General features: G+C 52.5%; 1 protein-coding gene across 3 annotated transcripts in view; it reads left to right on the forward strand.

The window, feature by feature from the left end:
* Window positions 1-27,230, forward strand: part of heph (polypyrimidine tract-binding protein 1 heph) — a 185,701-nt gene that overhangs the window by 18,669 nt on the left and 139,802 nt on the right. The window contains exon 1 of one of the 3 annotated variants that reach the window (XM_075673061.1): window positions 21,386-21,471. The exons of the other annotated variants lie outside the window; for them this stretch is intronic. Within the exon in view, the coding sequence (XP_075529176.1) occupies window positions 21,421-21,471 (51 nt within the window). The 5' untranslated portion in view covers window positions 21,386-21,420. Of the gene's footprint in view, window positions 1-21,385; window positions 21,472-27,230 lie in introns of those variants that run through there. 3 annotated transcript variants of the gene reach the window in all.

Raw genomic sequence — 27,230 nt, forward strand, 5'->3', positions numbered from 1 at the left:
AATTATTTGTACGTGCATTCTTCCTTGTCGCTCTACGATTATCGATTGTGTGTTGCAGAGCGTACGTCTTGGAGCAGGTTAGTTACGCCCGAGGGCATTGCTGCGTCCATTGTCTCTCGGCGACAGCTCTGGCACTCGGTCATTATCCTAGCCACGCCTCGAAACCGTTTAGCATATATGCAGATACTTTGGTCATTGTGGGGTACGAGTGTGGAGGAACAGGATAATATATTCGGCGACTACGCCTGCGAACGAAGCGGACGATAGATGTCGCCTAGTCGAGGAAACGAAACGATATAGGTGCTTATTTAGTTTCTGTGTGTCTGAACTGGATTTTGGGAAACGTAAAAAAACGAGTTTGGACCACTCAGTCGTTTTTTTCTTCATGCGTCCTAGACCTGTTATTTCCCGTTTGTCCTCGTACTTCGCACATTCGGTAGTGTTTGAATCCCACCGATGGCAACGGTTGTTGTGGTCGCACCGATGGTACGACCTGTTGGGAACTCGGCGCTGACGCCCGTTGTTGCACCTGGGTCGCAAGCCCCAAGGGTAGCGTTGGCCTGGCGGCCTGGGGTACAACTGGAAGCATCCGAAGGTCCCGGCAAAGCATGAGTCGACTGGTAACAACAAAACAACTTGTTTATTTTAACATCGCAAAGAGTTGGCGGTCAGGTTGACCGAAGTAGAGAGACGGGAGAGCACTTTACTCAACAGAAGAAATTGGAGCCCTCCTTTGGCGTCCGGGGGCAGCTGCTTTTATACTCTCGCAGTTGAGGGCAAGAAGGAACCCCTCAATAGACGAGCATGTGATTGTACAATGAGATAAGGTGACGCATACTGTCGTAGCGCCGCCGGTCGGGCACAAAGACTGGGAGGAGAAGGTAACTCCTACTCTCGTAGCGTCTTCGGTCGGGCACAATGGCTGGGAGGAGAAGGTGATTTCTACTCTCGTAGCGCCTCCAGTCGGGCACAATGGCACATACACTCACACACGCACATGAAGACACGTGGCATCGGAACATGCCTGGACGCGCTTGGCGGGGAGCGTAGCGGCGACGCCGAACGGGCCAAAATGTCTGCCGCTTTGTTGCAGTCGCGCCGGCTAAACCACGTGTCGCAGGCGAAACGCAACAGACCGCCCCGCCGGGGGAAGGAGATCCCGATGGACAGGGGACTGCATCCGCTGTCCGGAGGGATGTCGCTCGATGATGCTCATAACCGAAGTCGGGCGTCCCTCGACGTTTCTTGAGCGCAGCGCACAGAGAAGGCCTCGTTCTCTCGTTCAGGTTCGCACAGGACACTGCAAAGTGACTTCGGGAGAGTTCACATTCTTGTTCTCGTTCCCGGCAAGCGTTAGAACTACGCTGAAACTCAACCGCTCAGTCAGCAAGCACGGCACAACCCTCACTAAGCCCTGCCAGGCTCTTTCCCCCTTTTTTTTACCACTGCCTAGTTCCTTACAGTAGTCTAGCATCACTCAGAACGCGTCCACAAATTGGAAAATTGCACTAGAAAGCATATCATCACTTTGAAACACTAAACAAAAGCAATATGTTAAAAAAATCCTGCCTCAGGAAGAAAAACATCAGTAACAAACAATTTTGAGGCTGATTCCTACGTTAGGGGCTTCGACTTAAGCCATCGGCGTTACCGTTGAGACTCCCCTTTTTGTAACGCACCTCAAAGGAATATTGTTGCAAAGCGAGGCTCCAGCGCAGGAGGCGGCCATTTTTGGGAGAGATGGTCTGCAGCCATTGGAGAGGGCAGTGATCCGCCTCAATGATAAACCTCGAGCCGGCTAGATAGCATGACAATTTCTGAACGGCCCACACGAGACATGCACACTCTTTCTCGGTGGCGCTATACGCCTGCTCACGACTGGTCAGCTTACGACTAGCATACAGGACGGGGTGTTCTACTTCTCCATTTTCCCGTTGGCACAGAACAACGCCCATGCCTCGCTCACTAGCATCGCACTGAACAACGAACCCTTTTGTATAGTCTGGCGATCGTAGCACAGGCTGGCTTGTTAGGGCACTCTTTAGGGCGCTAAAAGCTCTTTCCTTTGTCTTGTCCCAGACGACTGTTTGAGGCTCTGTCTTTCTTAGAGCATCCGTCAGGGGAGCCGCGATATCAGAGTACCTGGGGATGTACCTCTGATAGTAGCCGGCGACACCTAAGAACGACCGAATATCGGTCTTCGTGCGCGGTTGCGGAAAGTCTCGCACAGCGGCCACTTTTATTTCAGAGGGGCGGCGACGACCCTGACCAATCACGTGACCGAGGTAGACAACCTCGGCCTGTGCTAACTGGCACTTAGGAGCCTTGACTGTCAAGCCCGCTTCGCGCAGGCGGGTTAGCACTGCCCGCAAGTGTGCCATATGCTCAGACCAGGATGCGGAGAATATCGCTACGTCGTCTAGATACGGTAAAGCGAATTCTTGCTGTCCCCGCAACACTTTATCCATGAGGCTTGAAAAGCAGTATGGCGCGTTCTTCAAACCAAAACTCAACACTTTAGGACGGAATGTTCCCATTGGGGAAATGAACGCCGCATACCTACTAGCCTCTTCTGTAAGTGGAACCTGCCAATAACCCCTGACAAGATCTAGGGTGGAAATAAACTGAGCGCTACTAACTTTCTCAAGGCGCTCCTCGATGTTAGGGATCGGATAAATTTGATCCTTAGTGATGGAATTAAGCCTGCGGTAGTCGACGCAAGGACGAGGTTCCTTGCCCGGTACCTCAACTAAAATCAAAGGGGAGGTATAATCACTCTCACCTGCCTCAATAACACCGAGCTGTAGCATTTTCTTTACCTCAGCCTCCATAATATCGTTCTTGCGGGGTGACACCCGATACGCCTTGGATCGTACTGGCTCTGGGGAGGTAAGTTCTATATCATGAGTAAGTACAGAAGTCCTACCAGGCCTCTCAGAGAACAGACCTTGAAACTCTTGTAATAGCTGGTGTAGTTCGGTTTTCTGCTCAGGCGACAGCGATGCTCCACTGACTAAGTCACTAATGACTTGACCGGTGTCTTCCCTGTTCGTCACTGAGCCTAGTCCCGGAAGCTCGACCGGAAGCTCTTCAGGAACGTTTACCATCATGCACACCACTGCTTCCCTTTGTCTATAAGGTTTGAGCAGATTACAGTGGTAAACTTGCTGTGCTTTCCGCTTTCCTGGCAGACTCACCACGTAGTTAACGTCCGACAGTTTCTGAACAATTCGTGCTGGGCCCTCCCACTGCACGTCTAGTTTGTTGTTTAGCGATGTGCGCAATATCATGACCTCATCGCCCACCTCAAAACGACGGGCCCTGGCTGTCCGATCATAATAAACCTTGGCCCTCTGCTGGGCCTTTGCCATTGCTTCACCTGACAACTCCTGTGCCCTTCTTAAGCGTTCGAGGAGCTTAAGCACGTACTCCACCACGACTGGGTCGTCGCCCCTGCCTTCCCACGATTCTCGAAGCATGCGAAGCGGAGATCGAAGCGAGCGACCGTACACCAGTTCAGCTGGCGAAAACCCCGTAGCCGCATGCGGCGCGGTTCTTAATGCAAACATCACCCCAGGCAGACACAGCTCCCAGTCAGTTTGATGTTCAAAACACAAGGCTCTCAACACGCGCTTCATGACGGAGTGGAGCTTTTCAACGGAATTCGACTGTGGGTGGTACACTGAGCTGTGTAACAGCTTTACCCCACACCTTTCGAGAAAAGTTGTCGTCAAAGCGCTAGTAAACACTCTGCCCTGATCTGATTGGATTTCCGCAGGAAAACCAACTCGCGCAAATATGGACAGTAGTGCATTGACTATCTCAACTGAGCTGAGTTCTTTAAGCGGCACTGCTTCAGGGAACTTTGTCGCTGGGCAGATCACAGTCAAAATGTGTCTGTACCCTGTGGCTGTTACCGGCAGAGGTCCCACTGTATCAATAACGAGCCGTCTAAAAGGCTCCGTAATGATAGGTACCAATTTCAACGGCGCCCTTGATTTGTCCCCTGGTTTGCCCACCCGCTGACAGGTGTCACATGACCTCACGAAGTGGTCTGCGTCCCGAAAACACCCTGGCCAATAGTACTCTTGCAAGAGACGGTCCTTAGTTTTCTTAACTCCTAGGTGTCCGGACCACGAACCCCCGTGTGACAAGCGCAACAGATCCTGACGATAGCATTGAGGCACGATCAGCTGATCGAACTCCACTCCTCTGCGGTCTAGATACTTCCGGTACAGGACTCCACCTCTTTCCACAAAACGCGCATTTTTCCTGGCGATACCTTCCTTGACATTGCAGCGTATGTTTTCTAGGCTACCATCCTTCTTTTGCTCGGCTATCAAAGCCGACCGGCTGACTTTTAGCAACCTATCAAGTCCGTCTGACGTAGGCGCGATGAGCAAATCTGCAGATAGCTCTTCTAACTTTCCCTTATCGGGCATTTCCTCTCCAGTATCTGGCGCCTTCAACGCTACAGACTCAATTTTATTCAGTTCGGGCGTGCTCTGAATATCAGCTTGCTGCGCCTCTGACCCTTTTTCGTTGTTTGATAACGTCGGCCCCGCAACTACCGCCTTTGCAGCGAGCTCCCGAACCTTCGATCTGGTTAAGGCCTGAACACTAGCTTCACCAAACAAAAGCCCCTTCTCGCGCAGGAGGTGATCGGACCTGTTTGAAAATAGGTACGGGTACTGGGGGGGCAGCATAGATGACACTGCCGCCTCCGTTTCAAGTGCTCCGAAAGGTCCTTCAATAAGCACTTTTGCTACCGGCAGACACACGCTATGAGCTTCCACGGCTTGCTTGATCCATGCGCACTCGCCCGTGAACATATGGGGTTCTACGTAAGACGGGTGAACTACATCCATTGTAGCTGCGGAATCGCGAAGCACTCGGCACTCTTTCCCGTTCACGAGGAGGTCTCGCATGTAAGGCTCGAGAAGCTTCATGTTCTCGTCAGTGCTGCATAATGAAAAAAACACAACTTTTGGTGTCGTTTCCGGACACTGCGCCGAAAAGTGACCCGGCTTCTGGCACGTATAACACGCGCGCTCGCCTCATCTCGAACCGCTTTCTGCGTTTGGCTGCCGCCGTCTCTTTACGTTTGGTCGGACTGCTTTCACTCGCATCCTCACTACGCGTGTTCCCCTTTGCTCGCATGGGTGTGAACTTCGGCCTCTCAAACTTCGAGCCAAATTCACCCTTTTGACCGTCCTTAGCTCCGCGAGCCCGACGCGTCACAAACTCCTCGGCTAGCTCAGCGGCTTTAGCCACCGTACAAACGTCTGGCCTATCCAAGACCCAGTACCGCACGTTCTCAGGTAACCGACTATAAAACTGTTCTAGCCCGAAACACTGCAGAACTTTATCGTGGTCACCAAACGCTTTCTCTTCTTTGAGCCACTCCTGCATGTTTGACATAAGCCTGTACGCAAACTCTGTATATGACTCACTTTTGCCTTTCTCATTTTCCCGAAACTTCCGACGGAACGCCTCCGCTGACAGCCTGTACTTTTTTAGCAGACTCGATTTCACTTTGTCGAAATCCTCTGCCTCCTCTCTATCCAAGCGAGCGACTACGTCGGCCGCCTCGCCGGGTAACAAAGTGAGCAAGCGCTGTGGCCACGTTTCCCGAGAGAACCCCTGCTTCTCGCACGTTCGCTCAAAGTTAACCAGGAACAAACCAATGTCCTCTCCAAGCTTAAACGGCCGCATCAGGTCAGTCATTTTGAACAATACGCGTTTTCCTGCACCGTGTGCCTGACTTCCATTACGAGCGCGTTCCATCTCTACCTCAAGACGCTTCATTTCCAAAGCGTGTTGACGGTCGCGCCCTTGTTGCTCTCGCTCTTTCTGTTCTTTACGTTCACGCTCTTCTTTTTCTTTCTGTTCTTTACGTTCACGCTCTTCTTTTTCTTTCTGTTCTCGCGCTCCTGTCTTTTTGCAGTCTCCCTCTCCTCAATGGTCTCAAGGCATTCCGACAGCTCGTCATCCTCAGCTTCTAACTCAAGAATAGCCTTTAGCAGTTCAGGTTTTCTGAGTTTGTCTGAGACATCCAGACCCAACTCTCTTGCAAGCTCCAGCAATTTCGGTTTGCGCAACGACTTCAAATCCATGGCTGCTCTGAATGCTGCTTTCTCTACTGCTTACTATTGTCTTGCCGCAAACTAACCCGGCAGCAACGACAACCACAATTACCAGCTCTGTTTCTGACACTAACAAAAGCCTGGCAAAGCTCAGAAGAAGAAAGTCCCGCACTCACCAAACCTCGCAGCCAAGAGTTCAGCGCAGTCGTTCCGCTGCAGGCAACCAGTCATCACACAGGGCTCGTTGCACTGCTCCCGGATCGTTGTTGAGCTGCTCAGCATACAGTCAACTGCATCTCTTCGCTGCTGGCCTCCGTTGTCGCGATCTCACCGCTGGCAGACAGTTGTTTGAATCCCACCGATGGCAACGGTTGTTGTGGTCGCACCGATGGTACGACCTGTTGGGAACTCGGCGCTGACGCCCGTTGTTGCACCTGGGTCGCAAGCCCCAAGGGTAGCGTTGGCCTGGCGGCCTGGGGTACAACTGGAAGCATCCGAAGGTCCCGGCAAAGCATGAGTCGACTGGTAACAACAAAACAACTTGTTTATTTTAACATCGCAAAGAGTTGGCGGTCAGGTTGACCGAAGTAGAGAGACGGGAGAGCACTTTACTCAACAGAAGAAATTGGAGCCCTCCTTTGGCGTCCGGGGGCAGCTGCTTTTATACTCTCGCAGTTGAGGGCAAGAAGGAACCCCTCAATAGACGAGCACGTGATTGTACAATGAGATAAGGTGACGCATACTGTCGTAGCGCCGCCGGTCGGGCACAAAGACTGGGAGGAGAAGGTAACTCCTACTCTCGTAGCGTCTTCGGTCGGGCACAATGGCTGGGAGGAGAAGGTGATTTCTACTCTCGTAGCGCCTCCGGTCGGGCACAATGGCACATACACTCACACACGCACATGAAGACACGTGGCATCGGAACATGCCTGGACGCGCTTGGCGGGGAGCGTAGCGGCGACGCCGAACGGGCCAAAATGTCTGCCGCTTTGTTGCAGTCGCGCCGGTTAAACCGCGCGTCGTAGGCGAAACGTAACAGTAGGTTAGTGTGATCCCCGTTTGCGAAGGGCAAGGCCGTATCTTACGCCCACCCCGTTGAAGGGGGCGGGAACGCTTCGGATTGCGGTTCAGACAAGTTCCTGACGTAGCAGCGACAAATTCGGCAGCAGCAAAGTCGCCCAAAAAGCTACTGCGGTCTTAAAAAGTGTTTGTCCGAGGAGAATTTTAGGTTAGGCGACGCAAGCGGGCTTGCGTACGCAACTAGGGGCCACGGTACTGCGCATGCGCGGACTCCTTTGCTAGGGTCTGCGCATGCGCAGTACCGTGGCCCCCAGTTGCGTACGCAAACCGCTTGCGTCGCCTAACCTAAAACTCTGCATTGTCGTGCAAATAACTGCACTCAGCGGCACTATTCATGTTGAAAAGCTGTTAAAAGGCGCGCCTCGCTTATACACATGCTCCGCTAAGCGCGCGAAATTTACGCGGCTAGGGTTGCCGTGGCCTCCGAAATCGCAACGGCGCGCCTTTGCGCCGTGTGGTCTCCGAGGCCACAGAGTAACAGGGAACGAAGTGAAAAACTGCGCGTCAAACGAAACCATGATTTTTAGGGAAAACCACACGTCACGATCGCAGTAGCCAAGCCGATCGCGACATCAACGATCATGCTGTCTACCGTGGACTCTCGCGGACGGCTTTTATCACAAGCAACACGTACGAGCTGTGCCAGTTCGATTTCTTCTGAACGATTAGGAACGTCCGGTTGCCCGTGGCCCAGCGCTGGACCGTTGTTGCAGAAACCTTTGGGCATCTGTCGAAACATACCAATCGGCAACTTTGAGGGAGTTAAATATAACAGATGTTTCTCTCATGCTAGTTTCCACTTAAAAAGGGGGTAAATATAAAATTAGGAAACGTCTTGACGTTGGTCATCGAATAAAGCGCGACACTTCGGCGAGGCGGCAGCACTGCCCTCGCCAGCTTTGTCTGTGCCGTAGTGGCGGCTTGTCCGCGCTGCATTATTGCTTTTGGGAACCACGTGACAGCGCTCGGCGAATGCCAGCGCGAGCGGTGCGTGGGAAACAAACTACATGCTGTTACCTGTCGAGGATACCAGTCCGGGGCGTGTGGACGGATTCCGGATTCAGTGCAACATTTGTTTTGGGCGTTGCACTCTGCCCCCCCCCCCCTTCCCCCGCCCCAACCATAGCAGGGCGAAATACGTCAAGTAACGACAATGTGTTGGTTCTCAGTCATTTGACCGTTGCATAATGCAGGCATCTGGGCCAGTTGCGTAGTCTGTACAATACCGGACCTATCCGCGGCGGCTTTCTTGATTTTAATACTCTGCTTACTGGTGTTTTATAGGGCTACTGTTGGTCGTGAACTGTTTCGTTTACGGTTTCGCCGTATATGGGGCGACGAAACCGCCTCATTCCTATACTGCGCATCTCTTTGCTGCTTATGTACGCGCACCGCGATACTCGCGAAAATCGCCTGTATTAGTTCGACTAATACAACAAAAACAACGAAAAAAAAATAAGTAAGAAGAATGGCGAGGTGCAGCGAACTTCACCAGCGCGGGCGTGTGCAGTGTCGGACCACCGAGAAATTCCGACCCAGTGGCGGTACGTACAGCGGTGTGTGTTCACGGGGGAGGGGGCGGTGTCGCTCCCCTCCGCCTCCGTCCCCCTAGCCGGCTCGATGATGCGTGATGGAGTGCAGGGCCTTTCGCGGCGGGAAAAAGTTTATCGCCGAGCCGTGGCCGCAAATAGCCCGGGCCGAGCGCGTGTAACAACGCTCCGCTGTCGGCGCGCGCTGGCGACGACCTTGCCCGAAAGGGAACGCCTGGCGCGCATAGCAGAGCGGCCCTTACATATCAGGGACCGCCGAGCGCGTACTGCAATATATATATATATAATATGGCAGTGGAGAATGGCAGAAACTGCACACAAGTCCTAGGCATTATAAGAATAAGGTGTGCTGTAGTGCACAGGCTTGGGACTGGTACGAGGGCTTGTGCAAGTGTTTGCTGGTGCAAAGGTGGGGAGGATAGCATAGAATAGGAAAAAATAAGAAAGAAACATTGTGACGTCGAAGTTTTCATATTTGTGGTATTTGGCCCATTATATCAGATCGCAAGTCTTTTAAATAAAATTCCTTAGTTGGCTTTCGGAGTGCGCTGTATAATCCTCCGTTGTCGGTGGAAATTTTAAAGCTAGACGAGGAGGGGCTATCAGTATGCGGTCAGGCGGCGTCGCCTTTCATGTTAGCGTTTTCTCAGGATTACGAAAAGCAGCCTGTCGCGGTAGCAGTGAGCTTGTTTCGGTATTCTAGAAACGCTGTTTACTTATACGGCACGATTTTCATCTTTAGTGTAAATTCAACCGCCCGGATAAGATGCGGCGGAAACGCACAAGAGCGTGCTGCCGCCCTTAGCTACCTGCTAAAACCACTAGAGGGTACTCTGGCGCTGCGATCGCTCGGATACCGCGGGAAGGATGGGTCGTATTGCGCACGGACTGGTCTCGTCTTCGTGCTTATGACTTCAGAAGTTCTTGAGGCTTTATTTACTAAGCTTCGTCCGCCTTCGTTAGCCTAAGTTTTGGAGCAGTCTTACTTTCCCAAACGCAGAGGGTAATCAGATTCCGAACACATGCAATAATCATTGCAAACTATTGCAATTATGGCTCGATATATTGATGAAAAAAAACTATTTCCAACATGATTAAAGCCTGTCGAAGCGGAAATAATGAACATTAAGCGAATCCGCGTACTACCCATACGTGGAGGCTGAACTGCCATACTTGCAGACGCTATCGCTAGAGTTCCCTCTGGTGGCTTTTGTAGGAAATCGTTGTGCCACCAACCCCGCGTTGCAGGGGGTGCTCTTGCCATGCACGCAACCGTCGAGAAAGCGCCCGAATGCCTCGCGGAGTTTCGCAGTGACAGCCGGGCCGTAAGAACGGGAGGTCTGTGGCAATAAAGAGGCGCTAGACGTCATTAGATCGCGCCACTTTTTTATATATTTTTTTTTATATAAAATGGGGTCACCCGCGTTAGCAGTGCCTACGGGCAACCAGCGCTGAAGTCGCGTCGTAACGCAGCATATAGCAAACGGACACAGTTTCGAAAAAAAGAAAAATCGCTTTCTTTCGTTCATCGTGGTCGTTCTGTGGCCGGACACGAGGAAGACGTTCGCTCGCCCGTTCGTTCTTTCGTTGGGCCTATTCGCTTACACTGACAATCATCATCTTCGATGGTTTCTGCACATTTTCTTTAGCAGGAGGTCCCGCGATTCTCGCGTCCGCAAATTTCGCTGCCCATCTCGAGGCACACGCGCGTTCCGCGTCTGACCTGACCGCGAAGGCAAGGAGGGGGCAACGACAGCGTGCTTATGGGACGTATGATCGTCACGCGGTGGGCGGAAGGGCACCCTTGGCTGCTCCCGCGGGCGACGCCCCCCCTTCTGGAAGCGGCGAGAAACCGGCCGGCCGGCCGGCCAGCCGGCTCCTCTGGACGACGGGCGGATCTGCGCGTGCCGAGAAACAAACAAAACGCGGATTGCCGCGGAAGGACGCCGACCCTGGCGCTGTGCATGGCTTGGCCGTGCCGCTTCCGTGCGCAAGTCCCGTTCGTTTGGAACATGTTTTATATTGCGTTCGGCTTTTCTTGCACCCCCTGAAGAAATGTGGGACTGGGGTTGACCTCCGAGAGAAACCACCTGAAGCCAGCGTTGCGGCAGACAGACACAAAGAACTTTTATTTTGGTCCTGGGAAGACGATGAGTGCCCCCTAACGGGGGCAGCGTCTGCGGGCCGCCGCCCCCGCGATGAAGCCGGGAGGTTGAGACTCTTGGCGGTCTCGCGGGCTCTCTGGTCAGCCCCGAGTTTCTCTTCCTGGGCGGAGCTGGTGACGAGCCGGAGCCAGTCTTCCTCCGAAGAGGGCGACCCTGAGCCCCCGCGCAAGTCGAGGCATTGCCAGAGCACGGGCTTAAAGAGTGCATCTGGGATGTCCACAGCGCGGACAGCCCGGGTCGATGCCTCCTAGGAATTGTGAGCAAATAAGTGGAGACGAATACGTCTCCGTCTGCAGAATCCGCAGGGTGATTGCCTGTGGTCTGCTTAGGTGTGGGTGTGGAAGTGGGAACTTCCGACACCCTAGTTGATAGTGCTTGCAGACTTCGTTAAAAGTAAGGAGAGGGTCCCTGTGCCATTGCCCTCCCCCGGCCTCCGATTGCCCACTTCCGGCGCGGCGAATGAGATCTCGCTCCTGGGAGCGAGCAAGTTCGTTGGCGTTTGGAGCGGCTTCGTGAGCATTGCTGCCCTATGTGACTGGGGAAGCAGATCAAGTGCGTTTTGTCTGTCCAAGATGCTGCAGACAGAACGCGAGCGGCTTCCTTGCATAATGTGCCTTTCGTGAATGCTCTGGCGGCAGCTCGCGAGTCTGTGAAGATAGTGGAACGGTTCGTGGTGGCCATGGCGATGGCTACAGCCACCTGTTCAGCTTTGTCGGCGTTCATGTTTTGATGCGTAAGCGACGTCAGCAGCTGCCCCGCAGCGAGGTAGCCACCGAAACAAAGTGATTGGAAGCTGCGTATTGCGCAGCGTCGACGAAGGCGACGTTGTCCTCAATCTTAGCCGCTAGGCTAAGAAGGGCCCTGGCCCTCGCTTTACGTCTGCCGTAATTGTGCGAGGGGTGCAGAATTCTGAGTATCCGTGGGATGGTGAATACATTTCCCCGACTTTTACGGGGGAGCGCGCACTCCCTCTGTGTGGTGATGCTGGAACCTTGACCGATATGCGCTAGTAGCTGTCTGCCGGCTTCCGTGGTAGCCAGTCTTGCAACTTGTGCTGTCTGTTGCGCCTCAACTATGTCTTCAAATGTGTTGTGAATGCCGAGCTGCAAGAGCCTTTCGGTACTGGTGCCCTGCGGAAGACCCAGTGCCTTTTTTACGCTCTTGCTAATGAGTGTTTCTAGCCTAACCGCGTCCCTTCTGCTTCACTTGTGGGCCAGGGCTATGTAGTGATTGACTGATGAGGAAGGCGTGGAAGAGACGCCGAAGATTATCCTCCGATAGCCCTTTTGTTGGCCACCCTCGTGATTAACTTGGTCATGGAATCGGCTTTGGTTGCAATGCGCTCTAAGGTGTAGTCATTACTGCCGTCCTCTCCCGGGAGCATACCGAGGATTCTGACTCTGTGTACTACCGGGATAACGGATCCGGTCTCGGTGGTAATAGAGATATCGGGAGGTGTCCCTTTCTTTGCACCGATGGTGGGTCGGTATAGTAGCAGTTCCGATTTCTTAGCCGACAGGCAGAGTCCTGCCTTTGTCAGAAAATCCTGAACGACTCTGATTGCTGCGTGTAATTTCTCTTCGATGTGCCCGTCGCTACCTCCCTCGCACCAGACTGTGATGTCGTCGGCGTGGAAGGCGGGACCGAGACCTTCAATCTCGGCCAGGTTTCGGGAGAGAGCTCTCATGGATAAGTTGAATAAGAATGGGGAGAGGACGGCCCCTTGCGGGGTGCCTCCGTGTCCGAGGTCGAATGTTCTCGAGCACAGAACTCCTAGGCGAATGGTGGCTTTTCTGTCCTTTAGAAAGGAGCTGACGTACTTATAGAACTTTTCTCCCAGGCCTGCTTCTGTAATCGATTGGAGTATGTGAGAGTGTTACCCTGTCGAAGGCATTTTCTAGGTCCAGTGCCAGAACGGCTCTGGTGTCTTTGGAGGCCTTGTCAATAATCTTGTTTTACAAGCAGCATTACGTCCTGTGTGGACATGGTCTGAATACAATTTGATTAAACGGAAGGAGATTCCTCTGTGAATTTAGTGGCCGTATTGAAAATGACGTGCTCGGAGACCTTCCCCACACAGGAAGTGAATGAAATCGGCCGGAGCGAGCCAAGCTCCAAGGGTCCGGCTTCGGGATGAGGATTACAGTCGCGTTACGCCACTTTAGTGGTACATCGTCTGTCTCCCAAACCTCGTTGATTGTGTTCGTGAGGAGTTCGATGGCCCTGTCATCCAAATTATTTAAGAACTTGTTTGTGATCCCATCGGGACCCTGTGCTGATCTACGATTGAGTTCGTACAGTACCTCTCTCACCTCCGCGTACTTGAAGGAGAGCCCAGAGGGTCCGTTTCGTTCTGGTGCGTCGCAGAGGGGTAGTCATTGTTTGAGCCGGGTTCGGTACAGAGGTATCTCGAGGCCAGCTCGGTTGTAATTTGTTTCTCGGTCATGCGAGAGTTTTTCAAGTTGTGGATGAGTCTATCAATAGTGAGCCGCTGATTGGCTTTGGATTGTTTGTCCCCAAGCAGATGCTTGAGGATGTTCCGTTTTGCTCCGCTCCTCGTTTGCCCGTCGACGGCATTGCATACTTCGTGCCACTGCTGCCGAGCGAGGGTTTGGCTGTGGTCATCTATTTGCCTATTACGTTCTGCAATCTTCTTGCGTAGGCGTATATTTTACTTTTTTGTTTTCCATTGTGTCTGTAGCGCGTTTTTGGCTTCTAGCAGGTGTGCTAATCTACAGCGTTGTGGAACTTTCAGTAGCTGTGTTTTACTGCATGCGTGTCTATGGAAGGTTATAAGCGGCAGTGGTTAGATGGAAAAAGGTAGATTGGTGAACTGTCGGCTCGAATAGCGGGCTACGCCCAACTGAGTGGTCCCGAAAATTGCCCGGTGTCGCGTTGACTTCGGACGGCACCTCGCACATTGGGCCGGACTTAGTACTTGTGTTGTTGGTTTCTTAGGATTTTCCGTGGTTGTGCCTACGGCGTATTATGGACTAGGTAAACGTTTGTTTTGCGGGGAACATACCGGTGTTCATATAGGATTCCGTGTGTTCACATATGGGATTATATACGGGGGTTATAAGGGAGCTTATGTGTACGTATATATTTTTTCTGTGGTTTTAACGTACCGAAAAGTAGTTTGCGTTAATTCACACTTGCACCTACGCGGAACCAAAAATACGCATCTTCGATGCCTTCCCAGGCCTCGTTTCACTGTTCGAACGTGGGAACACCGGGCATAACAGAAATGGAAGACAGAATATCACGCGCGCAGTAACAACCGTTCGCCGTTGACGAACAACTATTCACAACACTCTTCGTAGTCAGAAGGCCACCTGCAACAGCTGCTGTACTCGGGGCGCTGCCCTTTCAGTTATGGCTCACAGGGCAGCGCACGGACTAGTGTACGAAGCCGGACAGGAGGTTCCCGATCACTCGCAGTCACCGGAGGAAATACACCTACGACGACTGCGCAAGTGCGCGATGTACGTACTGATTTAGTGCAGAGTACGTTACGTATGCATTGTTGGCACGTCGCAGTATCCATTCGAAGCTGAGATGAGGACGTGTTTACCTGGACCCTGACTTACCCTGCGATTTCGAGGCGGTAGCGGACATGGACGTGGCGGGCGTAGTAATTGGTTGTCGAATTATGATTGTATAGGTAGCAGCAATTACCACTGGCCGTAGTAACTGTCTTGCGCAGTCAGCTTACACCTGAACAGCGCTCACCAACAGAGTGGGGGGAGTGTATTAAAAGAAGAAAGTCAAGGAGAAAGCATAGCATATAGGACCGAGTGAATGAGAACTATTTGTGGAGAACGGTAAGAAGGTCAGCTGGAGGATTGGTGCAGACAGAACGAAGGTGACATCCCGTCTTTTGATGTGAATTTGTTAATTCCCCGAGGATTTGCCACCAGCCGTAACGAGCAAATACACGAAGTGTGAGACAGTATAAAAGCGCGCATCTCTGCATTGTGCTTGGAACTACAAGCAAAACTGCAGCAATGTCTGCGAAAGCTTGTACGTCGCCCAGCTGCTACAGTTGTCAGCTGCGCGTCCTCCGTTAACGCGATCTTTTGAAGCATCGACCGATGTGGTTTTGAAGATGCTGTCAAATTCGAACGAAACCTCTTGCCCGATGGGACGAGTATAAAAGCAGCAGGACGAAGATTCTTTGGAATAAGTGGCTTGCGTGTCGCCATCCACCCCTCCATTTTCAAAGGGGACGCTAACTTCGTCGTGTGACCGGTTCGCCGATTGCGCCCCATCGCTTGGCGGCCGTGGGGCTGAGACGAAAGGAAACAGACACGGGACGTGCTCTCCGTCTCGGTGGCGCTGCCGCCGTACTATGAACGTCCGCAAACTCGCTTACCGTATTCGTTCGAATATAGGTCGAACTGTTTTTTTTTTCTTCTTTCTCTCTCTTATTTGTTTAGATGTTACCCAAAAAATGAGCTATCGACCTATATTCGTAGTCAGAGTTTGTGAAAAAGCTAGCAAAAGTACCGACCTAACCGAGTTCCTCCGTCGCGCCCACCGGTTCTTCTAACTGAGATTACCTAGACTGGCTTCAAGAGACGCTGCTTACTCGGCGGCACCGCAGATGACGTCGTTTATAGGTTGCCGAGCACCTTCCTGCGAAGCGTCCGGCGAGCCGCGGCATCTGTGGCAGTTCCCGACGACGATGCAAGTTTTGTGGCATCGACTAGCCAGATTTTAGTAGCCGAGCTTACGGCAAAAATAAGCGTGTCACGTTGGAAGTTCCCAATTTTTCTTTTTCTAAATGGACGCGGGTCGGCCACTTTGTCGGCGAGTTCAGTATATAGCGTAGGGGGTCGACCCACACTCGTGTTCCACTTATTTTTCGAGTGAATGCGGTACTTTTCTACTCGGGCGCATGTTGCACCCGACCTACGCCGCAGAAAACGCGAGCGCCACTACCTGGGCGCTACGTGACCGCCTCCAGCGCCGCGTGTGTAGCTCCGGTCTCTGGACGCCCTCCTCTCTCCCATTTACCTCCCCCAACCTAACACAGGTGGGTGTGGGTAGGTGCGGTTGGTTCTCTCTCTCTCTCTCCTCCGAACGCGCCGTGCGCGCTCGGCTCCTACGTCGGTGGCTTTCCCTATTTCCGCGCGCCATCGGAGGCTCGGTTGTTTTCCTGGCTTCGCGTTGTGACGTCACGAGAGAGCGCGTATCTTGTGCACCGCCTCCGCGTTGCCGGCGGGGATCGCCTTCCGCCGCAGGTTTGAGCGCTGGGCGTCTCTGTGTTTTACGGCGTTGCCGACAACGATTGCGGCGTGAGGCGTTGTACGGTGGAGGAATCGGTATACTGCTGCGCTGAAAGTTCGAGAGCGTGCGTGTAGGGCAGATTGTATTGGCCGAGAGTACCGCATTAGTGAGTTCGAGCTTTGCCTTTCGAGGCCCAAACACCCACCCCCTCACGAGTCGTTTCGCGCCTCTTCATCACGGTTGTCTCTCTCTCTCTCTCTTTTGTAGAGAAGCTCTCGTGGACACGATGTACTCTCGTGCGTGTGATGATCATGCGTATTGTAGACACCACTCCAAGAAAATCAGGCTCACAGCTCGTGCTTTTCCGCTTGCAGTCTACTTTAGCGCTTGGGTTGTTTCGTGTAACAACGAGCACTTACTGCTGCCCTCTGCGCTGACGCATTCGTGACTGTCTGTGTGCCTGGGTGGATCGCTGGTTAGCACGCCTTTCGTGGCAGAGCAGCCTCGTTTTGCTGCTAGGGGATATAGGACTTTACCGAAGCCATGATTCTCGTCAATCTGCGGATAGAGCACTGCAAGTCTCAAGTCGGCGTAGTCTTAGCGCTTCTGCTGATGGGAAATATACTATAGTCAAAGCCTCCATTAAACCAAACAACCCTATTAAGCGATTTTTTAAAAAATTTAGTCTAGTGCTTTCGAATGCCCCGCATATACACGTTCTCAGAGCATAATACGTTGAACGCCTCGCAACAACGAAGTGGACTCAACGTCTCGCGCGATTTTACGAAGTTTTGAGGGGAATGTAAATTATGGAAGAATATATGGGCATACGCTGGGTATCGGGCTCTATCGCACTTATCTAATACGCACTTATCGCACTTATCTCAGGTATTTTATCCGCACTTGGATAAGAATAGCGATTTTGCCGTGTTGGCCTAAGTTCATGGCGGGACTTGTGCACCGCTAAACACGGCAGGGCGGAAAGCAAAGAACGAAGGGTTAACAAAATGAAAGTGCGCTTTCGATTCAACGAAGTTCTGGATTAACTACCGTATTTACTCGAGTGTAGGTCGATTTTTTTTAAGTTATGCACGAAATTTTTTGGGTCGGCTTGGATTCGAGGATGTGGTTAGGCTGTAACTGCCATACACATAATGTGACCCTATCAGCCACTGTACGTCGGAAACAACGGAACGAACTCTTTCAAATGTGCCTTGAAGCCGTTGGGTCTCACCGGAGCGCAACAATGTCGACACTGCGCGGTCGAAAAAGACGTTGCTGATTCTATCGGGACGCAAAGAGAAACTAGAATGCGTGTGACGATGGAGACTATTAACAGGCGAAGACGAACGAGGTCGCGTAAGTTAGAGGCGTCGCTAGTGACAAGTTCAGACGCCTTGTCTTTGACATGTCGACAGACCGTCATAAGCATGCCCCCCCCCCCCCCCCCTTTTCGCATTCGAAATGACGTTACGTTCGGCTTGCATTCGATGAAAGTTGCTCTTATTTTATGGTGATAGCAATTATATAGATACTCAAAGCGCATTTTTTACCGTCGGCGTCGCCGTGATGTTCGTGTAAAGTCCAACGGCGACAGCACCGTCGCCGCGTGTCGTACGCTGCATGTGCGAGTGAAAGCACGCCAGGGAAGCTGGAGATCGCGGCTCAATCTCGCGTGCCATATATAGAGGAAAGCGCGGAGGTAGTTCGGAGGGGGCGGGGTGAGGGGGCGGCTTCGACTTCGCCAACAAGTCCGTACTTCGCGCGGTCGCGCGCGCCATATCTTGAAAGGAATGTGCAGATGGCTCGTACGTTACCGCGAGCTGTGTTCTCGCCGCTCTTGGGTTGAAGCGATACCGCACGAAGGTCATCACTTCGCTCGCTGCTGCTGCCGCCTTTGCTCACACCAGCGAGTGTCTGCGCCCATCGATTGTGATCACGTTTGCTTGTGCGCGCTGACACCATGCTTGCTAATTCAGTTAGTAAGCGAATGTTTAGAAGTTTCGGCCGATAAAACTGCTGTCCTTACTTCGTGTAGCTGTCCACTAATTTGCTGTCGCAATCCATGCTTCGCCTTTCGCGCGAAACTGCGACTTTTTTTTTTTTTTCTGACCTGCCCAATTGCGGGCCGGTCAACCTTAGATTCGACTCAATACGGTGAATCATTTCTCCGGTTCCACGGACTTCGTTAGATCCATGTTTCATACCAGTAGTACTAGTTTTGGTTGAGCTCTCTCGCGTGTTGTAAAGCACGCAGTAACTGAAGCGTGCGTGCTTCCGCCCCTTCAAGTCACTCCCCTCGCCCATCCGCCCTCCCTCCCTGATGACCGGACCGCGTGCGTGATGTGGGCCGGTGGCGTACGCCACGAGCCAGGGCCACTGCGTCGAGGAGGAGGAGGGTGGGGGGGAGGGCTGGCGTTTCGTCATCGTGCGTGCATTGTGCGCGCGGTCCGGCCCCCTCCTTTGAGGCGCAGCCTGGCGTGTGCATCTCGCGTGATCGACGCCGTGTGCCCCTGGGATGCAATTGTGAGCGCGCGCGTGGCCTTGATTGGCAGCGGGCGGTTTCGCCGGCGCCCCGGGTCTCTTCGGCGTAATAGCGGCGCCCGATTCTGGCCGCGGCGTGTTGCGCAAGGGCGTCGACGGCCACATCGGCGGACAAGGGCGACGGAGGATCGTTTTATTTATTTATTTTTGGGGGGAAAGGGGGGACGGGGACGTAACGCGGAAGCCTGCACGTCACCAATGATGGTGGCCATCTAAATTTCACGATGTCTTTGCGAATGTGCTGTATCTGCCGGCAGCTCGGCTTGTGGACGACGTGCGCGCCCCCCTGGTTTTGACGAGAGAGTGTATTTCTCTATCGCATTCCTCTTTAACAGAACGCGGGAGAGAGCAGTAAAACAGCCTGGAAAAGAAAACTATGGGAGAGACATGGGCCTCGAGATTTTCTTTTTTTTTATCTTGGAAGAGAAAGCTAGACCGAGTGCCGCTTTACGGCACTCACTTGAAGGCGCGAAAATTAAGACGCCACGCGGAGATCGCGACACGCGCAGGCGTTTCTCTTTGTGGCGTCTGTTTTATCGCCGTTGAAGGGAACGCGTTTTTTTTTTTAGTGGACAGGTCCCAACTTTCTCGGCAACGAGTCTCCTTTTAGCGTATTTCGCGATGCTTCTAGTGTAAGCCGAGGGATATACACCGCGACGTCACCGTGGCTGGACGAGACGAAACGAGGCCGGTGCGCTTCGTTCCGCCGAGCCCCCGTCGGGGCGGTTGTGCGATCGCCGCACGGTGCACGTCTCGCGACTTCGGCGAGCGGATCGGGGCCACGCGACGACGTCCTCGCGTTATCGCGCGGTCCGGCGGTTTCGCGTGCTCGCGGTGCCGGCGTCCTCGCACTGGATGCACGAGGTCTCCGGCGCGGAACTGACCCGGCTGCCGCCCCGCACGCAACAGCGGCCAAGCGCAGTTTTTTTTTTTTATACATCTTGCAGATTGGTCGTAGCGAGGGGGCAAGTCGATTCTGCCAACTGCGCGGTGTATTGCCGAAATTATAGAAATTCGCCGACCGATGCTGAAGAGATATATATAAAGAATGTGTGTTCATTTTAGCTGCACCAAATTACGTTAACTCTTAAATTTACCGCCCATATTCCAATTTACAATTCAAATTGTAAGTAGTCACCTTGCGAGCCGTAAAAAAAAAAAAAAAATCTGGGCGAAGGGGCGGAAGGCTGCTCGTCCATCGTTCGCCGCTAATGCACTCGTTGTGCGACTGAGGATCGCGACAGTACGAGCGCCGCACGGATGCGAGCCCTCGTAAGAGTTACTGTACGTACACGTGCCACCAAGGTAGCGTATATATCGTTTGTCTCGGAGACGGGCAAAGCCGGTTCTCGCTCCCGATTGGCCGTCGCGGCGACCCTTCGCGCGCTGCTCCTACGTCGTGGTGCGGCGATAAAGGCAGAATGATGGCGGGGGGCGGGGAGGGGGTGCGCGTATGAAGCGCGTGCGACGGTCGCTCGTCGCATCTATCCTCGTTTGCGGGTCGCGGCGGCTGCCGCGGTTTTGCGAGGTCTCCTGCTACGCCTGGCGTCGGCGGTCCACGCTGGCCTATCCACGCAGTGAACTGTTTCAGGCCCGTTTCGGCCACTGCGCTTCGTGTGTGTGTGTGTCTGAGTGGAAAGGGATGTGGGGGCGTGGTTATGAATGGCGCCTTTGTGCTTCAGCCCTGCTGGGGCTGGGCGCGGGCAGCTGCCCCCCCCCCCTCCCCCAAGCCCTTCAAGAGCGTCCGCGGCGGGAGAGGCGTTAATCAATTTCACGCGGCGCGTATATTGGCTGTGCGGGAATGAGTCATCTCATTCGCCGGCGCAGCAGTGATGAACTCGGCCGAGATTCACGGCGCCCGTTCTGCCGAAATTGACAATGCGCGTTCCGACTCGCGGAGCCAGCGTGCCACGTGCGGACGCAAGATTGATTGAGGCATTTGCATATTATTACGGGGGGGGGGGGGTTTCATTTGTCCGCATCCATATAGCACTCCCAGAAACAATCAAGAGGCTCAGACGCGGTGGTGGAATATAGTGCCAGAGTCCTTGCACGTTTTCCGAGGACTCTGGTAGTGCCTAGAGTATAGTGGGCGTGCGGTTGATAGCTGTGAACCCTTAGTCGGGTTTAGTTTTGCACGAACCCCGTAAACTCGGTCGGGCCGAGCTTTGTTAAAAGGCGCCTGCAAGTGGGGCCGAGCTCGCCCCGCTCCCTCGGCGAGGTGGACGTAAAAGGCGGTGGGTTCTGGTTGTGCTCGGGCCGGCCGCAGGGCCAGCTCGGACTACCGAGTCGACCCGCTCGGGTCGAAGATTCGTCTAAACCTTAGCCGTATATGCCGCGACCCTACCGAGCTACGCCAGGCCCCGACTGCGCGCGCTTCTACCGTCGTATTCGCTGGCACAGCCGTGCAAGCAAGCAAGCGGCCGGATGCGCCCGCTGAACTCTGCCGATATCCGTCTTTTGTGTGCTGCGAGAAGACGGCATTCGGTGGCTTCCGCTGAGTGGCTAGGGGGGGGGGGAGACACCGCTTTTTCTTCTTCTTCTTCGTCCGTTCCCCGCCTGCTCGCTTTGTTCCTCCCGTTCTCGACGTCCGTGCCGGGAGCCTCTGGCTCGCGCCGGTCTCGAATTGCCTGCTCTCCGCGTAGTCGCCGTCTCTTTCCGTGCCGTGCGTATATTAGAAGCGCACACGTCGACCGACCGGGCGGGGGTGCGCGCACGCTGCACACGGACGTCGCCATCGGTCGTGGACGTCGTCGGGAGACCATGTTCCTGTCGCCGCCCAAGTTCGCCATCGCGGGCGCCATCGTGTCCGTGGTCAGTATACCTCTTTGGCATCCTTCGCCGATTATCTTTTTTCTGTTTTGTTTTTTTCTCCAACGGAGACGCTGTTTCATTCCCCTCGTTAATGCGCTCGTGGATGCAGCGATCCTCATTTTCGAAAGGCGCAAATAGAATGTTGATGGAACAATGTCGTGTCCGTCGTCGTCTTCTGACATGTGGCGCAAAACCAACTTCTTTCCGTAAGAGGAATGAATAAACATTCTTTTTTCGTGTTCCATATCTCTCGGACAGTATAACATTTCACCGGACCATTCGTCCTCCTGAACGAGTGGCGCAATCTCACTGAAGAATCAACCAACGAGCCGGTTTTTTTTTTTTTTTGCTCTTTCCACCAGCTGCAAATCAAGTCGATCGCGAATCTTCCTTACATCTCGTCTTATAGCGCAGAATATCCGCCGTCTCTTGCCGGGCGCTCTAGGAATACAGGATTCCGAGAACTCTCGAACTGCCCCGAACGTTCGCCTTACTCTTCTTTCCTGTTTTTAAAAGGATCCGCAGCATATGGGTTTGAAGTGCAATAGCGGGTACGATTTCCAAGCAGTACGCGGGGAAAAAAAAGAAATGCGCTGCGTTATACGTCGTGCGATTGCGGACGGGAAACATTTCAGTGCGCGCGCACACCGACCCGCTGCTTCTGGTGTAGGCGGGTGGTCCATTTGGGGAAACACCCCGTGGCGTGGTCGACGCGAAGCCCGCTCGATTCCCTGCGCGGTCGCTTTGCCACCGTGCGTAACGTCACGCCGTGCAGGCAAGGGCGGCTCTTGTTTCTCGTGGCGTGTAACGGCGTCTCCGGAGGAGGAGGAGGAGAACCGGTGGAAACGGATAGACGTCATTTCGCCTTTGCGGCTAAGTGCTCTCCGCTGCTTCTAGTCGGAGACGTACAGCCCACGCGAGGAATGCCGCGGGCCGTACGTTTGTAGCGTGACCAGCCGCATAAGTCTTGGCCATTGGGAGACTGTTAGCTTGTCCGTGTAAACGTATTACAAAAAATCACCGCCCAAGCACACTCCGTGCCTAACCAGCGAAGCTGAAACGTGCGGCCCCGGTGTTTATCGGTGGGTTAACCCCGACGGTTCATTAAATGACGGATTGTTAGACTGCCGGATCCTCGGTACGCAGTTGCTGCTTCCGCCCGGGCAGCAGCGTCGGCACGGCGTAGACGAGCTCGTTCCCGGTTCTGCTCGCGGAGTTGCCGATTGAAAGCTGCCTGCTCCTCAGGAGTACGTATGACGCGTGGCCTACCCATTTCGGAGCCGGAGAGAAACTGCTGCGCACGCGCTCGGCTGTGACAGAGCAACGACGTCACTACTGGCGCAGCCAATCGCGTGCTTCTGTTCTTTCGCGCATGCGCGTGGAGTTGCGCCGGGGGAGTTTTCGGCGTACAGGTGACACGGACGAACGAAAGAACGGACGGACGGATGAATCGGCTAACCACATACAGCTTCGATGCAAAAGGTTCAGTTTGCGCGTCAATTTCTTGCTGTTTGCAGACTACCTTGTCGCCATAGCCGCAAGCGGCTGTAGAAGAAGGTGGTAGCGAAATCTGGGGGGGGGGGGGGGTAGGGGCGTTCTGTACGATTGCAGTGCACTGGAATCCTTATTTTTTGTCTCCCGTCTGTATTAACGGCGAAAAAAATCGCAAAAGTGCTGTGCGTTAGCGATTATGTCGCTTTTAATAATTTACGCTAGCAGTTAAGTAGTATATGTATGTCACTGAAGTATTAGTTTTGTGTTGTATCTCTCATTAGATTCTGCGTCATCAGATGTCGCTTCTAGCATTGCTGCTTCCGCGCATCTCTCCGGCAAACCGGTAATCCGTAAACGGCAAGACACTTATGGGCTAGCTAAAACTCTCTTAAGATCTCCGAAAATCATTCGTTGTACAGGTCACTTCGTTGTAAAGGTCGCGCACGGCACAGCTCGCAGTAAAACCAGCCAGAATTATTCCTCCGTTATACAGGTCGTTTCGCTATAGAGGCGTTCGACTGTATTAGCCTTCGCGCGACACCGTGTTACCGGAGACGTGGATTGGAGCAGCAACGCCGGTAGCTTCATCTTGTGACGTTTTGTCCAAGCGCAGCGCGTTAGACGGGTATTTTGGGTTACGCAGGTGTTGGTTGTCGAAGCAAAGGAAAAAAAGACTCCCAAAGGCTGCGTTTTTAGCGAATACGGCGCTGCGGAAAGTTTACGCAATTGGTTTAGTAGAGTAAACTTAGACTCCGTAATAATAGCGCCGTGTCTTCTGTTTGAACTCTGCGCCACCAACTCAGCCGCTTGCGTTTACGTCATCGGTAACACGGTATTCCACAGTTTACGGACCAGCTGACGCTCCTTATTCGCGTAATACTTGGCTACCGCGAACGGCAAACGATTATTACGAGTGAATTTCTTTGAAACTGGGCGTGGCAGGTGGCATCAGACTTCAGTATAACCTATATTTAAGTTCATGTGCATTTTTTAATATTATTTTTAAATGTTTGTTTTAATTGCAACTCCTTGCTTTCTACCGCGTGCTTCACCGCCTCATCGTGCGCATCACGCGTGCTTGCGTCATTCCGAGGCTACATACCAGTTTTTTCTTTTTTTTTGCGTCAATCCGGTTCTTTCCTGCCTAATGGCCATAAACTTTGTAAACGTTTCTTTCTTGTGTTTATTGCGCTAATGGTTACCCGCCTGTTAATTTCTTCAAACCCAAAGGTTTCACAGATAGTGACCATATTTCACCTGCGTTCGAACGTGCATCTGACATTCCAATCAGATATGTGCGGTTGTCTCCTCCCTATTTTTGCGTGCTGCGCGCAGATCACCTTGCGCGAAACTCGTTATATATATATATATATATATATATATATATATATATATATATATATATATATATATATATATATATATATATATTATGCATGCGTCGTAGAAAGTTCTCTGCAGTGATACGCCTCTGTGCATGGCCTCCGAGATCATCACCCCCCGCGCGCGCGATCTCGGAAGCCACGCTGTCAGCTGGCGAAATGCTGTGCCACGACGTGGCGCCACCTGCCCGGCTAGTCGCGTTTGTATCCAGTAGCCCGGTACTCTGTGAGCGGTTTTACCTGTACAAACGGGCACTAAGAACAAAAAAAAAAAGAAAAAACCCCCCGCTGCCGTCTGCGCATCGCATATTTCTCGTCGAGGCCTTTGTTTCCCGTGAGAACGCGAGGCGAGCGAGCGGTGCGTAGTATTACCGGAGGATGAGGGCGCGGGACGCATTCCAGCCGATCTTGTGCGCACGTCGTCGCCCGGCCGGTAACACTAAACGACCAACGCTCCACGGGACAGGCGCGCCTGGGATTCGTCTCGAATTGCTCGCGACGCCCAGCGCCCGTCGCCGTCGCGCTGCGGGCGCGGCGTTCATGTAGTGGACAGCTACTACGGCAGCGCTGTACTTTCTTTTTCGACGACTGAATGCGCGGCGTTCACTTGAACAGGTCGCTGCATATGAAAACGCAGCTTGCCACGCGCGCGAGTGCGTGAATGCGTCTTGTCGTAGCCTACTTTTTTTGTCTTTTACAGCTAAAAATAGGCTAAGGGTCCGTTACGTGGCCTTGGGGTTTTGCTCGGGGAATCAATGGTAGATTTTTTTTTTTTTGCCCTTTAAAGGGACTCTAACGGCAAATATTAAGTCGAGCTTGATTGGAAGATTATGCTTACCTGCCGTGGTTGCTCAGTGGCTATGGTGTTGGGCTGCTGAGCACGAGGGCGCGGGATCGAATCCCGGCCACGGCGGCCGCATTTCGATGGGGGCGAAATGCGAAAACACCCGTGTGCTTAGATTTAGGTGCACGTTAAAGAACCCCAGGTGGTCAAAATTTCCGGAGTCCTCCACTACGGCGTGCCTCATAATCAGAAAGTGGTTTTGGCACGTAAAACCCCAAATATTATTATTATTATGGAAGATTATGCTTCTATAAAAAAAAAACATAATTTCTCACGAAAACGGAGCTTTTGTAAGCGAGGAAATGACGATAACTGATAATCGGAGTAGCGCCATCTGTTGCTGACTGTGGTACCTCCTATGTGGGGTGTCGGCAACTCTGATTCAGAGTGCGGTTGCGACCCGCCACTACCGCCACTGCTAACGGCATCTCTTTTTCCCTGTTTACAACGGCCGAGACTGCAACGCGTGGCAATTTACACACCCTGCCGGTTCCGGCAGTGGGCCGGTGACAGTAACTTAACTGGTAACCTGAACCTAAGCGGAACCGCAGTGACTCAGGCGAGCTGAACACCTACGCCCGCCAGACAGTACGCTTCCTGTATAGAGCTAAAGGGAGAGTCTACACTAGACATTACAACGGCGTAGAGGGCGGTCACGTGGAGATCACGTCGAATCCTCCGCTTTGGCGCGGCCGGTTCAAATTGAGAAGCAGCAGCGGGACCTTTGGCGGCAATTTCCCAAAGTTAAAGAAAACAAAACATACATCGGCGCGCAGAAAACGATGATAGACTTGACAAATATTATCTCGCTCTGGTTCGACCTTTTAGCTCGGCTTTCCTTTAGTGTCCCTTCAAGCTGCCTGCAACTCCGTATTGAAATGTACCAGTGCACAGGTGGACGACGACGGCGGGCGAGTGACGCGAATGACAAATGTGGGCATGTATACGCGCGACCCCGCTTTGCCCGCGCTCGCATCATTCTGCTCCTGTCACGTGCATTGTGAAAAATAAATGTTTAACAAAAAATTGATTTCTATGTAAGAAACGGATGGTTTCATTTCAAAAAGATGGCTTTCTCTTTATGGTCAGAGACAGAATTTTTCTTTGATTTTAACGGAATTAATCCCCGTGCGGTAAAGTGTAAAAAAAAAAAAGAAAGAAAAAAAGAACTCATCAATGCTGTGACATGGTGTGACTATCCTCAATCTACGCTCCTGTGTAGCTTCACCGGCCGCTCAAGTTCAGGTAGTTACGTCTCGCATAAACTCGTATAGAGTGGATGCCTGGATGCGTCGCGTAGTGCTGGGTGTCTTGGCGCTCTTGTCAGGTGGTCACGTGTTCCGTGTGGATCGCTTGACCGTACGGGTATGATCTGTTACGACCGCATCGTACTGCGTGAAAGCTGCGCTCATAAGCGGAGTAAAATTTACTCCCTAATGGGAATGATCTAACAAATAAACAGTTATTTTCTGCAAGATCACAGGAAAACAATAAACGCATTGTTTTGTGAAATCGCAGAAAGACATGCTAATAGAAAACAGAAATGAACAGAAATTATGTTGCACAAGTTCCCATGCTTTTCCTGATTTTTTTTTTTACAAGACGTTTTTAACGGTATGTAAATTGAGAAGACACGCTGAAGGCAGAGAGGCAACCCTTATAATTGACTAAAATTGTTAGCTCCGCACGAAATTGTACAAAAAAAGCGGGCACTCCGTATTGCAAAACCCAGTGCGCCGGACTATGGGCCCTGGGCAGCGCGCTGGATGCTGGGGCGCTGGGCAGGCCTGGCGTACTGGTAGGCGCTGGCTACTCGCGCGAAAAACAGCTCTAGCGCGTTAAGTATACGGTGCCTGGACATCGTGTGTGTGTGTGTGTGTGTGTGTATATATATATATATATATATATATATATATATATATATATATATATATATATATATATATTGGAATACAGAAAGCAACAAAAAGCTTTTTAGTGCAATAAAAAAAAACAAAAATAAACGTAAAAATTAAACTGTTCCGACAATGATTAGAGAT

Source organism: Dermacentor variabilis, chromosome 10 (assembly GCF_050947875.1).
Source record: "Dermacentor variabilis isolate Ectoservices chromosome 10, ASM5094787v1, whole genome shotgun sequence".
In the NCBI taxonomy this organism is placed as follows: Eukaryota; Metazoa; Arthropoda; class Arachnida; order Ixodida; family Ixodidae; genus Dermacentor; species Dermacentor variabilis.